The sequence below is a fragment of the Oratosquilla oratoria genome, chromosome 27 (assembly GCF_046742065.1).
Source record: "Oratosquilla oratoria isolate Oo_2021 chromosome 27, ASM4674206v1, whole genome shotgun sequence".
Classification (NCBI taxonomy): Eukaryota; Metazoa; Arthropoda; class Malacostraca; order Stomatopoda; family Squillidae; genus Oratosquilla; species Oratosquilla oratoria.
The window spans coordinates 9,906,262-9,921,663 of NC_134803.1; the positions used below are offsets into that span (position 1 = coordinate 9,906,262).

At 42.1% G+C, this 15,402-nt stretch overlaps 1 protein-coding gene across 1 annotated transcript in view; it reads left to right on the forward strand.

The window, feature by feature from the left end:
• Positions 1–15,402, forward strand: part of LOC143039888 (uncharacterized) — a gene marked incomplete at its 3' end in the record, with an annotated part of 141,577 nt that overhangs the window by 67,827 nt on the left and 58,348 nt on the right. The window contains 4 exon segments of the mRNA XM_076210209.1: positions 6,232–6,330; positions 6,520–6,606; positions 12,345–12,470; positions 13,898–14,017. Of these exon segments, the coding sequence (XP_076066324.1) occupies positions 6,232–6,330; positions 6,520–6,606; positions 12,345–12,470; positions 13,898–14,017 (432 nt within the window).

A 15,402-nucleotide genomic window follows, 5' to 3' on the forward strand; every position in this document is an offset into this window, starting at 1 on the left:
ATATATATATATATATATATATATATATATATATATATATATATTAACCGGATAGTAAATTCTGATATCCGGTCGGATACCGGATAGGCCGAATAGTTGAAAATTTATACGGCCAGATATCCAGTCAGATAGCAGATAATAAAAAAAAAAGTATATTTTCCAAGTGTACAATGAAGTTATATCTTTCACTGATGTACCTGTTTGCTACTGTAACTTATATTACATGGTTACTTAGGAACACCTCTTCATAATCATGTTAAAACGTTGCATTTCAACGAATACAATTCAGCCAAGAAAAGAAACATGCAGGGCCCAGACAAGCCCCTCAACTTCAGATAACCTAATACATTCTAGATCTGCTCCAGCCAAAGAAAGGAAGACAGGTCAGTTAAAAAGGCAGTTATCATTAGAGGAACATTTGAAAGATAAAATCTGTGGGATATAAAAGATGCACGCGCTAAATCAGTTCACAATAAAATTATGATGATGATGGCTCTAGATAATCAGCCATTCAGCATGGCAGAAGACAATGGATTTATTGGGCTGATGGCTCATTTGCAACCACAGTATATGATACCCAGCCGAAGATATTTTGCTGAGTGTGCTCTTCCCGAACTTTATAATGAAATAAAAGAGGTCATAACAGCTGAAATCGCAAATGCTGATTCTTTAAGTTTCACATCTGACATATGGACATGTTCCTCCTCCCATCAAACTACTTTTACCTCTCAGCGATCGCACTGGATAATCCCAGATTTTCAACACAGAGATGCAGTACTTCATGCCTCTCATTTCCCTGTCTCTCACACAGGAGTAAATATTGCAGAAAAATTCAGGGCTACGTGGAAGGATTGGCACTTAGACGCTTCAAGGCGTTACATTTCTACTTTAGCTGAAACTGAGTCGGTGCATTGTCCGATCCACCTTCTACAACTTGTGATTAATGATGTCATATTATCCCACAGGACTCTGAAAAGTATATTTGCAAAAAGCTGTAGAATAAATACTCATTTTAACCATTCAGTCCTAGCGTGTGCAGAATTTAAAGGAATTCAGAGTGAGCCTAAACTGGACCTACTGTTACAAGTTCAAGATGTTCCATCACAGTGTTTACCTTATGCTAAGTCGGTTACTGAAACTGAAGAGAGGTGTTCAGCTATATCTGACTGATCACAACGAACTTCCAAATATCACTTCAAATGAATGGCAAATTATTGAAAACCTGCTTACTGTCCTCAAACCATTTTATCTGCATACTGTAGATATGAGTGCAGAGTTATGTTGTTTACCGACAGTTATTCCTAATGTATGCACTTTGGAAAGACTTCTTTCCAAAACTAGTGACAAGGATCATGGAATTAAAACTACAAATGAGGAACAGCTTTCATCGCTTCGTGAATGTTTTTTCTCTGAAAATGGGCTCTATATCATGAAGGAATGACTACACATCTTAGCAAAAGCAATGGATCCCCGTTTCAAGCTACACTTTTTGAGTTCAAGTGACAGAGGGCAAGGAAAGAGATGGCTTTTAGAGGAAGAAGTGATGAAAAACAGGGAGCAACTTTAGCAAGAAGAAAAAACAGATGAGGGTATGAAGGGTAATGACACTGGTGGAACACATTCAGGTAGTGATGAGGAAGACCTAACCTTTGTGTAATGCTTTAATGAAATATCAAGTGGAACTGAAACTAACGGGAAGATGACATTAAAGGAAAGACTTCTAAGGAGAAAGATGTCTCTCTAGTTGAATCTGTGGAAGAAGTTGATAGATATTTACAGCTTCCTCTTTTAGCAAGAGAAAAATGTCCTCTCAAGTATTGGGAGAAATAGGGCAAGTTACCAACTCTAAAGCAACTTTCTAGAAAATTTGTCAACACCAGCATCGTCAGTATATTCAGAAAGACTTTATTCAGAATGTGGCAATATTTTTTAAGAAAAGCGTTCACAAATGCTACCAAAGCTTGGTGAAATGTTGCTTTCCACCCATCACAATGGTAAATAGTTTTTCATTAGTAGGCCCAATGTAGGCTGTGACTATATATTGTTAGAATGTTTTCACATACGAATTAGGCCAATTTGTGTTTTCGCATACCGGTACTTACTTGTTATATGTTAGTTATAGAGCTGTCAGATTTATGTTTCATGTAATTCCAAGGTGAAAATTACTTAACAACTACCGGTATCTGGTACTTCGTGTATACAGCTAGATTGAGAAATATTATAATACATGATATGATTTCCATTGGAGTTTATAATTTCCAAGAGCCTGCTAACTATAGCTAGTCCAACCATGTAGAGTATTGGTCAAATTTACACCAATTTTGTAAATAAAATTATTTCATTGACGCATACATATAATTTTAAGCTTTTCCTACAGTTTTTGAAATATATTCTCCTATATTAATCACTGGAAAAATATAAATAGCTGTGAAATATGTAAAATTTAATATTCAATACTTATCTAGATATAAAATAGGTAATTTTTCTAAATTTTCTTCTATAGCCTACTTGACTGAACAAGAAATATGATGTATTATCCAGCCTATCCGGTCAGATAAAAAAAAATATCCCACCGGATACTGGATAACTCCACTATCCGGTGCACCGTGCACCCCTAATATAATCCTGTCCAGCTTCCTCCTCCTCCTCCTCCTCCTCCTCCTCCTCCTCCTCCTCCTCCTCCTCCTCCATTGATTCCGGTCGAATCCGGGAGCGTTGGTTGTTAGTAATCCCGAATGAAGAGGGAGGTCCAGCTCATTTCGCGCACGCAGACGCTCTGTAAGTGAACAGAGCCAAAGATTAGATCGGCAAAAGCCAATTTAGGCCGAGCACGCAGGGGCGATTTTTCACTTGGTCTAACTGTGTCGTCAACCAACTTTTTGTTGTTGTTGTCCAAATGAGGTAGTAAGGACAGAATCGTATTGGCAACTCTGATTACACCTTAGGAAAAAAGAAAGTGTCATGATGTAGCACAAAGTGGTCGGACCTGACACTTTGTAGACCAATATTTTGTTGTCCGATTAATCACACAGCTGCTGAGTAGCGGGTATCTGCTGGTTCTTGTTCAAGTAGTCACAGCTAATCGATCTCAGTCAGGCCTGCCCCAATACCCACGGTGGAGTCCAGCAGGGCGGCCCTCTTCCTCCTCCTCCTCTTCTTCTTCTTCTTCTTCTTCTTCTTCTTCTTCTTCTTCTTCTTCTTCTTCTTCTTCTTCTTCTTCTTCTTCTTCTTCTTCTTCTTCTTCTTCTTCTTCTTCTTCTTCTTCTTCTTCTTCTTCGCGTTTTTCGCGTTCTTCTTTTTCTTCTTCTTCGCGTTCTTCTTCTTCGCTTTCTTCTTCTTCGCGTTCTTCTTCGCGTTCTTCTTCTTCTTCTTCGCGTTCTTCTTCGCGTTCTTCTTCTTCTTCTTCGCGTTCTTCTTCTTCTTCGCGTTCTTCTTCTTCTTCGCGTTCTTCTTCTTCTTCTTCTTCTTCTTCTTCTTCTTCTTCTTCTTCGCGTTCTTCTTCTTCTTCTTCTTCTTCTTCTTCTTCTTCTTCTTCGCGTTCTTCTTCTTCTTCTTCTTCGCGTTCTTCTTCTTCTTCGCGTTCTTCTTCTTCTTCGCGTTCTTCTTCTTCTTCTTCGCGTTCTTCTTCTTCTTCTTCTTCGCGTTCTTCTTCTTCTTCTTCGCGTTCTTCTTCTTCTTCTTCGCGTTCTTCTTCTTCTTCTTCTTCTTCTTCTTCTTCTTCTTCTTCTTCTTCTTCTTCTTCCTAGTGTAGGCCTTATGGTCTCTTGCAGTCTCCTTTATTCTTATGTTCTTATGTTCATCTTCTTCTTCTTGGTTTTTTTCTTTTTCTCTCCTTTTAGTGCTTTTTCCTTTCCATCATCTCCTGTGTCTTCTCTCTCTTTTTCATGATCTCTTTCTCCTCTTTTCACCGCCTTCTTCTTTTTCTCCTCCTTCTGCCTCTTCCTTTTCATTATTCCTGTGTCTTCTTTCTCTTCGTGTCATCGCCTTCTCATTTTTCTTTACCGTCTTCTTTTTCTCCTTTTGTTTCTGCTTCTCCCTCTTAATCATCATTATTTTCTTCCTATATTTTTCTTCATCCTTTTCCTTCCTCCATAACCCTCCACCCTCGAGCGCGTCGACGCAGTCAACTATATAATTTCCTCGTGCCCCCTCCCCTCCTCTCTCTCTCTCTATCTCTATCTCTCTCTATCTGTGTGAATGTGTGTGTGCGTGTGCGTGTGTGTGCGCGTATGTGTGTGTGTGTGTGCGCTCGCGCGTTTATGTATTTTAACAAAGCCAAACTGGCTGCTAAAGTCTTTAAACAAGCTATGATTTATATTATGGAAATATACGTTGTGTCTTATATATTTATCGGTATTGACGTTACAGCAAAAAGTGTTTTCTTGTACAGAAAGATAGATCAAATAGTGAAAAGGGATGGTTATAATTGCAAAGTTGGAACGATAATGTAGTTCGGTAATGTTGCAGCCAACTGTACGTGTGCCATCGGCCAGGAACTGGTAAGGGTCACGTTCCCTTGACCCTGCGAAGATGGGTCACCCTTAGTGACACAATGACACCTCTTGCAACCTAGAGGTCACTGGTAAATTTTGGCGCCAAGTCGCTTGGCCGGATGCGGGCACCGCTTGGGCCGCCAGCCGGTTTGCTTCTTTGTGTCGAATCACTGCCGTAGAACCGCCGGTACTGAGGCTTCCTGTCAGTGTCGTTCACTCACTCACAGCCACTGCCTGCACGAGTACCGTAAGTGGACCTAACCTGACCCCCCTCCACGCCGAACCTCCAGGCAGTGAGAAGAGAGAGAGGGATGATCATATACCTTATTGCTAAACAGTGAGGTCTCTCTTTGAGCATATACCGGTATGAAATTGATGAAGCTTCATGTACATTGGTGTAGAGCACAGTCATACAGGAATACCCAAAAGTCAAACTATATTTGCTGCATGCGGTCACCCAATAACCCGGGAAGACTGAGGGAACAACAGCAGAATTCTGGGAATGTGTTTGGACCCGAAATGACTACCTACAAGTACTCGAGGCACCATACATCAGGGTTAAGATGAGGAGCCTACGTCAGGAGGCACTAAGTAGCTGCAGCCGGAGCCGGCCTTTGCCCTATGATGCGTTTTAGGAACTATTCGGAGCAGGACACAAACAGTGGCTGCAGAGAATCGAAGAAGATTGCGGGACCAGCAGTGTGCACCAAAGACTGCAATCCTAGTTTGAATGTGTACCTGATGGCGTTGAGATATCTAGCTATGGGAATTAATTTAATATATTTCAACGATCACATTTCGTTAAAGATCTTGAAATAATTTCCTGACATTCGGTGAGCTCTCTCGGTCACTAGGGGCGTTTCCCCTAATGCTTACTCGGCCTGAGGACAACTATCCCCCACAGAGGAGATCAAAGGTAGGAGACTCCCTGAGGAAGTCTCAATAGATTCCAAATACGTACCGTAGGGAATGAGTACTTTTAGACATGTTCAACAGAGACGAGACCTTATCCAATGGAAAATAATTCATTGTCTGTAAGCAAATAAACAATGCAGAATGCAGCGTCCTTCAACAAAATATGTCTTTAAGAAGACTTGGTGCCTGTCTACACTTTATTTTATTTATTTATTTATCTAATTTATTTTCTGCTTCCGATCTCATAGTGAGCCGAAATGTCTTTTGCGTGCCTGTCTTTGTCATCGCTGTTCATATTTGGTCAGTCAGCCGAGGCAATGGTGAAAGATCGACAATTATGATAATTTGTAGCATGTTGGTACAATGATATAAAGACTAGTAAAATGGGTAGTGCTGTGCAAGCTTCCCTGGTCGAAGGCGGAACATACCGAAGTGTAGCGACGTGACGTCATAGGTCCCGCATGACATGTGTCACGGTAGAATGAAGATGAATGTAGTCGTTGATGCGTGACGTCACTGCGTTTGGATATGAGCTGACTGTAGAGTAGAGGGAGCCCCTCCCACACGTAAACACCCTCTAACCACAGGGCAGGCAGGATACAGAACGACAATAATGTTGTGGGGCTGAGTCCGTGAATTGCTCCGTGCTTGATGCTACATATCGACATTGTATTTATTTTTTATTTTTGTTCATTTATTTACTTGTTCAATTGCCCACCTGTTTATTGATATTTTCATTTTTACATATCAGTTGATTTGTTTATTTTTGTATACACGTTGGTATTGATTTGTCTTTCTAATTGCATCATTTTCCTTTTGTCAGATGGACGCGTACACGTCACCGACCAAGACAGCACCATCAAAGCAGGATCACCCTCGCATCGATAAGGAACTCCCTCCCCAAGGAACTTTGCACTCTCGGGTAAGCCCCTCTTTTCCTCCTCTGCCTCCTCCTCCTCCTCCTTCTCCTCCTCCTCCTTTTAACAGGAACTGGAAAAAGAAATGTCTCCTATACCTCAATGCCAATAAAGATGATGCAGTCTTGTGTTATACTTGCGGCATGGCACATACGCAGAGACCTAACTGATAGTCCACTTGACCTTGGTTTCAGCTGAACGCCTACAGCGCCGTGGCACAGACCTACAAACCCGTCACCTCCAAGGAGGAGATCAACGTGGGCGTCTCCTTCAGCTCCCTGGTAGGTTCCTCCTTTGCGAAGTTGACCTCCGAACTCGGGAAAGAAGAAATATGTTTGAGGTCCTCGATGGGGGGGGGGGGGATGACACTGAAGACACCCCGATCATGTCAAAAGCTTGTCTTGTCTCTCATGTTGCTTATATTTCGTTGATAGAAACGGACCCCAATGATTTTATCGTTTCTTTTTTTCTGAAGACATTTCCACCAACCAGAAAAGAAAGGTGATCGAAAATGGTGCAGTGTTAGTGTCAGTCTTCCCCACAGACGGAGACTTGTGAAAAAAAAAGATGAATAAACAAACACATAAATTGATAAAAATATGAATAAATAAAATGTCAATTTATTGTTGACGGGTCGACCATACCGGACATTAAGCCTTCTCAGCTGCGACGTGACGTCCTTCGAATGTTTTCTTCCGACTGACGCCAGGCGATTTTATTAAACTGAAAGGACGGGGGTGGGGGTATTGTGGCCAAGGACAAAAGGCGATATTATGCAAGAGAGGACGCCAACCGTCGGGCTTGAAAGGGGTCTTGATTGAGACATCCCTTCAAGCCAAAGACCCTTCCCTTCCCTTTGCTAGAACAACATGCGTAAGATGATTTCGTTCTCTCGACAAAAGTGCACTTGAAGTCTGTCTTTCTTGACATAGAGAGAGAAAGTGTACGGGCCAGAACATGGAGGTTCTTAGATTTAGTTAATAAAATCGATCAAATTGAACATGGAAAGCGTGTCGTGTCGTGTGTCGTCGCAGCGAAGAACTTGACGGATAAACCACGTTTCCATTCGTCTTCCTCCTCCTCCTCCTCTGAAGTTCAAACAAAGCGTGTCCCGTTCTGCCAGCGTATTGCACGAAGCGGCCCACCATTTTTGTATTTCTTTTTGCGAGGAAGTCACGGAAGCACGGAAACTTCCGCCATTTCTCCACGTGCTTTGACTTTGCGTAGATAATTTTTCGCGGTCGTAAATTCTTGCGGAAACGCGGAAGTAAATGGGACTCAGAGGGAAATGTTCCGAAAGCTGAACCGTTACAGACAACGTCGGCGGCTCAGCCATTTGTGTCGTCGCTACTTGGCTTTGCTTGCCTCCTCTCCACCTGGGGCTCATAAGCATTTCCCACTACTTTTTATTTATTTATTTATTTATTTTGTATAATTACTCTTTGGAATTTTTTTTTTTTTTGCGATCATGATTATTGCTCTTGTTGCCTTCCGTATTATGTCAACACAATTCGTATTATCGTTGTGGTTTTCTTTTTCTACTGCGGTTATGATTAATGTTGGATATCTCTTAACCAGAATAAAGACTTGTTCCTAGACTCTGAAAATACACACGCGCGCGCGCGCACACACACATACACACACGTACACACACACACACGGAGGTGCGGCAGTACCTGGTTCGAATCCTGCCCAGGGCCGAAATTATTTCGGTATCCCTGCGCTTCGGGTCGTTACTCCGACTCTCGTGGGCGGGGAGTTGGGTGTGTGTGTGTGTGTAAGGTCATAGCATTACCCATAGATCGGTCATACGAGCTCTGAGCTCTCCTCCGGGAGGGAAATAGCTGTCGATCACGAGTCCAACACGCGATGCAAAGACCAAGGTGAATACACACAAGCGCGCGCGCGACTCTATGGCGCAGTTGTAGAGTTCCCTGCCGCCACAACGGCGATCCGGGTTCGAATCCGCTCAGGGCTGAAATAATTTCAGTATCGCTGCGCTCCGGGTCGTTACTCCAACTCTCGTGGGCGGGGAGTTGGGTGGGTGTGTGCGTGAAAGTCACATCATTACCCATAGATCGGTCATGTATGAGCTCTGAGCTCTCTGCCGGGAGGGAAATATCTGTCGATCACGAGTCCAACACGTGATTCAAGACCATGGTGAATCTCAAACACACATGATTCGATGGTGCAATGGCACCGCACTCGACTGCTAATTCAGTGACCCGAGTTTGAGTTTTGTCCACGGCTAAAATTTTCAGTATCGCTACGCTGTGTACTGGTACCCCGGCCCTGGTGGGCAAGGAGTTGTGTGTGTACGGGGTTGGATCTATGCTCATGGGGTCCAGACATTTCCTCCATTTCCTCCAGTTTGTTCCTACATTTCTGTGACGTCTTATAAACCAGTTTGCTTTATCAGTTTTTTGCTATGACCTCTTCCTGATCTTACTTTTCGTGGTCAGTACTTCTGTTCTATCCATTCTCTCGAAACCTTTTCCCAGATTCAGTATCATTATTATATCGTCTTTCTCTCCTCGCTCCTCTAATGTGGAAAATCTTGTTTAGAACATGGGTCATCTTGGTTGTTGCTACTTGTATTCTCTGGTTTTCTTATATCTTTCTTAGATTAAGTTTGGTGCCGACATCACCGATGTGTGTTTCAGTCAGGGCCGTATCAAGATTTCAGCTATTTTCTTCATCATGTCTTCATCCATGTAGTGAAATGCCCCTCTTACATTTCTCAGCGGATTATCGCTCTATCTTCTTATTGTCTTTGTGTGTGCTTCAGGGCCCGCCTTTGATTATGATGTCTGTTTAAGGTCCTTTTGCTCCTTTGCCTCTGTTGTTGTTCCATTTCCCATCTTGTAGCCCATCGTCAATCTTTTCTTGCTTCCGGCCATTTCCAATATTTTTCATTACTTTGTGTTGACATTTATTTTCCATTCCTGACTCCACTCATACACAGAGACCTTCCTTACATGCCGAAGTCCCGCCGCCCCGAGGCAAAATTCTCAGTGACGCCCCCCTCCTCCCCCTTCCCCCATCACCACTTCCCATCTCCACCAGTCCTTACTGCCTATTATAGCTATTGGGTTGCGAAATAATGAAACAGATTTTAAAAATGTTATTTAATGTCCCTATTGCAGAAAGGATAAGAGAAAAATATTTCATATTCCGTTGATTCTAACGCAAAATCCGTATATTACGGTAAAATATTCAGGGCTCCTTTGACCATTTCTTTATTATAATAATTTTGTCAGCCTTATGGACGGCATGCCCAGACTAGAATTGCCGCCCCCCACCTTAAATGTGCCGCCCCAGGACATATGCACCCCCTTGCCAAACCCCCCCCCCCCAATGTAAGGGCCCAGCTCATACACTGGTCATTTTGTAACATTATGCAGTCCTCCTTGTTATTCACCCTCTTCATAATCTTTGCATCCTCAGCAAATATGTTTGCATAGCTATTTATTCCTTTCATCATATCATCTGTGTATTTTGCGGGAAACATGACAGGAGCCAAAACTGAGCTCTGTGGTACGCCGCTAATTACTTTTCATCTCTCGCTACTGTTCTCATATGTATATGATAAACATTTTATCCATTCGAGAATGTTTCTTTTGAGGCCGCCTATCTTTCCCAATATCCATATCAGTCTCGTATATGGCACTTTGTCAAAGGCTTTTTTCAACGTCCAGATGTACAGCCCACGCATCCTTCCCTCTCGTGCAGCACTCAAGTCACTCAAGGAAAAGTTTAGCAGAATGATTATACAGGACTTTCCTTCTCTAAATCCTAGCTGATTGTCTATTAATATTCTTTGTTTCTCAAGATGTTTCATCCATATATATTTTACACATTTTCACGTATTTTAGTTATCGTAATAGTCTACGGCACTGTCCATAATTTAGCAGTGTCGCTGTTACCTTCTATGAAAATTTGTGTCACATTTGCAGATTCCCAGTACATTGGCACCTTTCCCTCTTCTAGTAAACTTGATATTAGATTATATATTTTGTAACGAGTCCAACACGTGATCCAAGACCGTGCTGAATCACACACGTACACGTTCCTGAACGAATATAGTTGGAGAAATGCATAAAATCATTAATATTTTTATTTTGGAATATTCATCGTCAAAAAGTTATGTAAGTCATGTACAGGTGTGATATAAATATATCAATAACTCTTAACCCATTACACAGGAATGTATCAACAAGCGACTCAGTAGCTGACTTTGTTAACTGTAAGTTAACGGTCATTCTAAGCGTGGGAATGAAAATAATACTTTCTACATTAGAGTGTAATTAACTTTTTTATTTTATTAAACATGGTTTCATTTGTTTAGTGTTTCATCTGTGCATGGTACATTATCCTTTTTGGTTTTTTAGAGCATGTTGGTGTGTGTAGAGGGATTAATACGTGTGAATACATGTTTGATCGTGATTATATGGGACGCGGTATGGATATGCTAGAGATGATGGTATGGGTTTGATATCACTGTGGATGACCGATATATTCATGGGCGGAGATGAAGAATGAACGAGAATAAAGTAGATCTAAAGGGAGATGTTTGAATTGTGTAATGAAAGATATAGTGTTACTGGGAGACAGTAAAGTGAAGGGAAACTATAGGGTCTGATAACCATCTACATGTAGATATGTTGGAAGAAGAAGCTGGGAGTGAATGCCATCGGAAATATGGAGATAGGGATGATAGGGAAAGAGAGGAGGGGGGAAATCAAATTGATCGATAATAGGTGAACCAGGTAACAGGTCTCTGGTACTAGGGAGTGGATAGGACAGTGGATGGAAAATGCAGCAGGAAATGGTGAATGAACAGGTTGAAGATTGGAACGCGGATTGAGCGTTTAAGGAAGTCTTTGTCTGGGGAACTAATTGTGAAGACTCTGGATAACCGAATGAAAAGCCGAGGAAAAGGATTGTTTGAGGAATGTTTGGTAAAAGAGTGAAGGATAATACCCCAATGAAAAACAAGGAAAAGGTTAAAATTAGGAGATGGTTGACGCAGAGATGAACCGGTCATTTTTTAGAGGGTTCTGGCATGCAAGAGGAAGAAAGATTGTATTTGTAGTGTGTAGGATTGTATTATTAACCAGATTTATCAAGTGTTTTATTACTGTTTCTCACCTGGTTTTGTCTTTGTTTTTCATTAGTTATGGCCTCATTCATTTTATTTTTTTTAGTTTTGATTTATGTTTGTACATGTGAACTCTAATCTTATTTTTAGAACGTGGCCCACGTTGTTTGTGTAACAGTGATTTGTTGAATTAAGCTCACTACTGAGTGGGTCTGGTGATTCGATATATGATTGCAGTTACCACATTATTTTAGATGACTGTGTGTTTTATAATGTGTAAACCCATTCACACACACACACACACACACACACACACACACACACACACACACACACACACACACACACACACACACACGACTTGACGGCGCAGTGGTAGCGATCGCGGTCGCCACTACGGCGGTCCGAGTTCGAATCCCGCCAAGGGCTGAAATAATTTCAGTATCGCTTCGCTGCGATAATAGTGGAGATGGGTGTGTGTGTGTATGCGCGTGAGATCACAGCATTACCCATAGATCGGTCATATATGAGCTCTGAGCTCTCTTCCGGGAGGGTAGTAGCTGTCGATCACGAATCTAACACATGATCCAAGACCATGGTGAATTACACAAACACTTCGTCGACTTCTCCAGCTGAAGTACGACGATTTTTTTTTCATTAAAATCTATCTCACTGCATAACTTTAATTTTGTGTATATTCTGACTGCCACCATTCGATTTTATTCAGATCAGGTCGATACCCCGTTTCGATGTTCACGGGTTTGAGTCCACAGCTGAATAAATTCGTCTTGGTGTCGGCCAGAAGTCGTTCCGTTTTGCGAGTTCGCCCCTGCCGCAAATTTAGTATGATCGTAAGATGTTCTCTACCTCGTACTGATGTAATTTTTTTCTCTCTTTTTTTCTCTTCGCTTCCTGTAGAAGAACGCCTACGTGCAGTCGGCGAACAAGTCGCGTCCCGACGGCCAGGCCTCCGACAAGGACCTCAACGGTGCGCCGTCCCCCCTCAAGGAGGAAGTCAACTTGAATGTTTCGCTTACTCAGCTGGTGAGAACCTCCGGTGACCCACAGGTCGATGAACGTATTAGCAGATGGTTGAGGCAGGTGGTTGTGTGAAAGGTGCACCACATGTGTGAACAGACGTTCCTTTTTTTGTAGAGGAAGAAGAATGTGAGAGTGGTTTTTGCCAGTGTGAAGTGTTTTAGTTGGATAAGTAGCTCCTCTGAGCTGAATGAAATTGTCTGGTGCTGGCAAAGATGAAATCCTTAAAGAAGGCGGAATCACCCACTTTAAGAAGTAGTGTTGAAGGAAGGACAGGCTGCGGCGGTCGCCTCAGGTTCCTCCTCCTCCTCCTCTTCTTCCTCCTCCTCCTCCTCCTCCTCCTCCTCCTCCTCCTCCTCCTCCTCCTCCTCCTCCTCCTCTTCTTCCTCCTCCTCTTCTTCCTCCTCCTCCTCTTCCTCCTCCTCCTCTTCCACCTCCTCCTCCTCCGTCGTCGTCGTCTCAAGGAAGCTGGCGACGACCTCCACGCGAACATCCCTTCCTACAGTGTCTGTAGACACGAACGAGAATATTGTTCTCGATGTCGAACTCACCGCCCTTGCTGCATACAAACCATCGAAGTATAGTTCGTGTTTGTCTTTCGCAGGGAATGGAGGTGAATTGCTCCCTGAGAATAATATTCTCATTTGTGTTTTGCAGACTTACTCGTAATAGGATCGCGCGGGTGATGTGTATGTGGGTGCAGTGAATGTTGATTCTGCTCTTTGTTTTCGATGTGATATGAGTATTTAGACCATGGGGTGGTCGGGGTGTGATCAATCGCATGATTATCATATTTTAGTATTGGTTTATTGTAGACCGTGACAGAGTCAGTAACAAATTGTTTCACGGAGTGCTAACTGATCCCTTTGTATTTTGCTCAGGGATTCACATGTATATAAGAGAAAAGGGCGTCAGAAGATATTATCTGATTAGTGATAACCATATTTCCTTGGCTTGGTCTTATACTCGTGAATGTGGCGAGATTTCCAATTCGTTCACTTATGTTTATGAATCATTCTAAACTGATTTTCACTAAGGGAATACCCAAGATCCCATGGTATCTGACAACGACCTCCCAATTTGCTCCATAGACCTATCAGAGATTATTTCTCGTGTTGTGTGAATGTAAGTCAATGTAGAATGTTTATGAGGACTTGTGCGTAAGGTCCAAATGTTGATCTCTGTCTTGTGACTGTGAGTCAGTGAATGATGTTCATGAGTACATTCACATAAGAATAAAGGAGACTGCAAGAGACCATAAGGCCTACACTAGGCAGCTCCGTATCCATCACTACCTGTCATCCCCATCCATAAAGTTATCTAATCGTGCTATATTGATCCCTGTCATGTGAGTTTGAGTTAGTGTAGGATGTTTATAAGGACTTGAAGGTGAGGTCCACGTAGTGATTAAATTTGTCTGTGGTTGTCGCCAGCGCGAGACCTACTGCAACACCGCACGGAGCAGCTCGGCCAGAGATGACGCCAACTCGGCGTCTTCTCCTGCTTCCAAGACGTCTCCGGTCGTGTCTACCGGCGTCAAGATTAAGGACTTGGTAAGCCCTCGAACTCTCTCCTCCTCCTCCTCCTCCTCCTCCACCACCTCCTCCTCCACCACCTCCTCCTCCTCCACCTCCTCCTCCTCCACTTCCTCCTCCACTTCCTCCTCCTCGCCTCTTTGGCGCGATCTTCATGGAGATCCGGCTTGGGACAGAGCGGTTTTTCGCTAAGTCTCCGAGGTTCTCTGTCTCTCCTTGCCAAGAGGTTGATGATGATGATGATTCCTGCTCTTATGCTTTTCAACATGTATATTTTTTCGTGAATGGCTAATTATCACTTTGTGTACATAGACGAAGGAAACTTCAATACTATATTTGTACATAAATACTGCATGCATTGCATAATATACATTTGAAATGCATGACTCTTATATGACTTCTTTTTGAATCTCTGATGTGTGACTATGGTTTATGAATACACCTGGACAGAAGTATTGCTGGTACTCGAGGAAATATTTTTTTCTCTAGTTAGATTTACAATAAAGAGGAGCAGTTTGTCTCCATGAAATAAGGAAACACCATGTTTATGATGTCGAAAAAGAAAATGTATTTCTAGATGTAGCAGCAATACCTGTGTTCAGCTATATTTTAATGCATGTCCTCCAGCATTCTTATTTCACGCCTACATTAATTTAAGAAAATATTGTTTATTTGTTCACTGTCTTGTTTTGAATTTGGTTGAAGTATTCTTCCAATGTCATAAGTGGGTTTCCGGTAAGTCTTGTGCATGTCAGTCGTAAGAAGAGAAGTAAGCTTCTGTAGCTGGCTTCCTTCGAAGTTGCACCATCGTACTCCCAAGTGAGGCTCCCTTATGCTGTAGTGTCAAAGAACTCGTTGTAGGTGGATCTAGGTAGTTCCAACCACAGAGGAACCTCTGCATCTTGCCTTAATCTCAGACCTCGATATTCATCTTTAAAGCTTCTCATGCTAAATTGACTTCGGACAGCAGATAAAAATCTTCAAATTTCGTTTTACTACGTGCAACATGGTGATGCCAAAACTTGCTTGCCAAAAAAAAAAAAAAATGAGAAATTATACCTAGATGCTTCTAGCTTGTCTTGCTTGACTGAAATTTGTTTATGGTACTACTGTCAAACACCATTACGATGTATATATTTGTAAGCAAAAAGTGACAATTATTCTTTAAACTTCGTCAGTAATTTCGTCTTCACTTTCTGCTGGCTTTCTGTAATCCGTGTCTTGCTCATTGGTAAGATTTTGGTCATCAATTATAGTGACAAATTTCAGATCGTAATGTACATTTATCTTCATTTGAAATAATTAGTTATTTTGGGGGGAAGGAAAAAGAACATCACAAATTATTTATTTCTTATGTGTGTGGATTGAATAGGCCCAGTCATGTTTGATGTCATTTAAGGCGT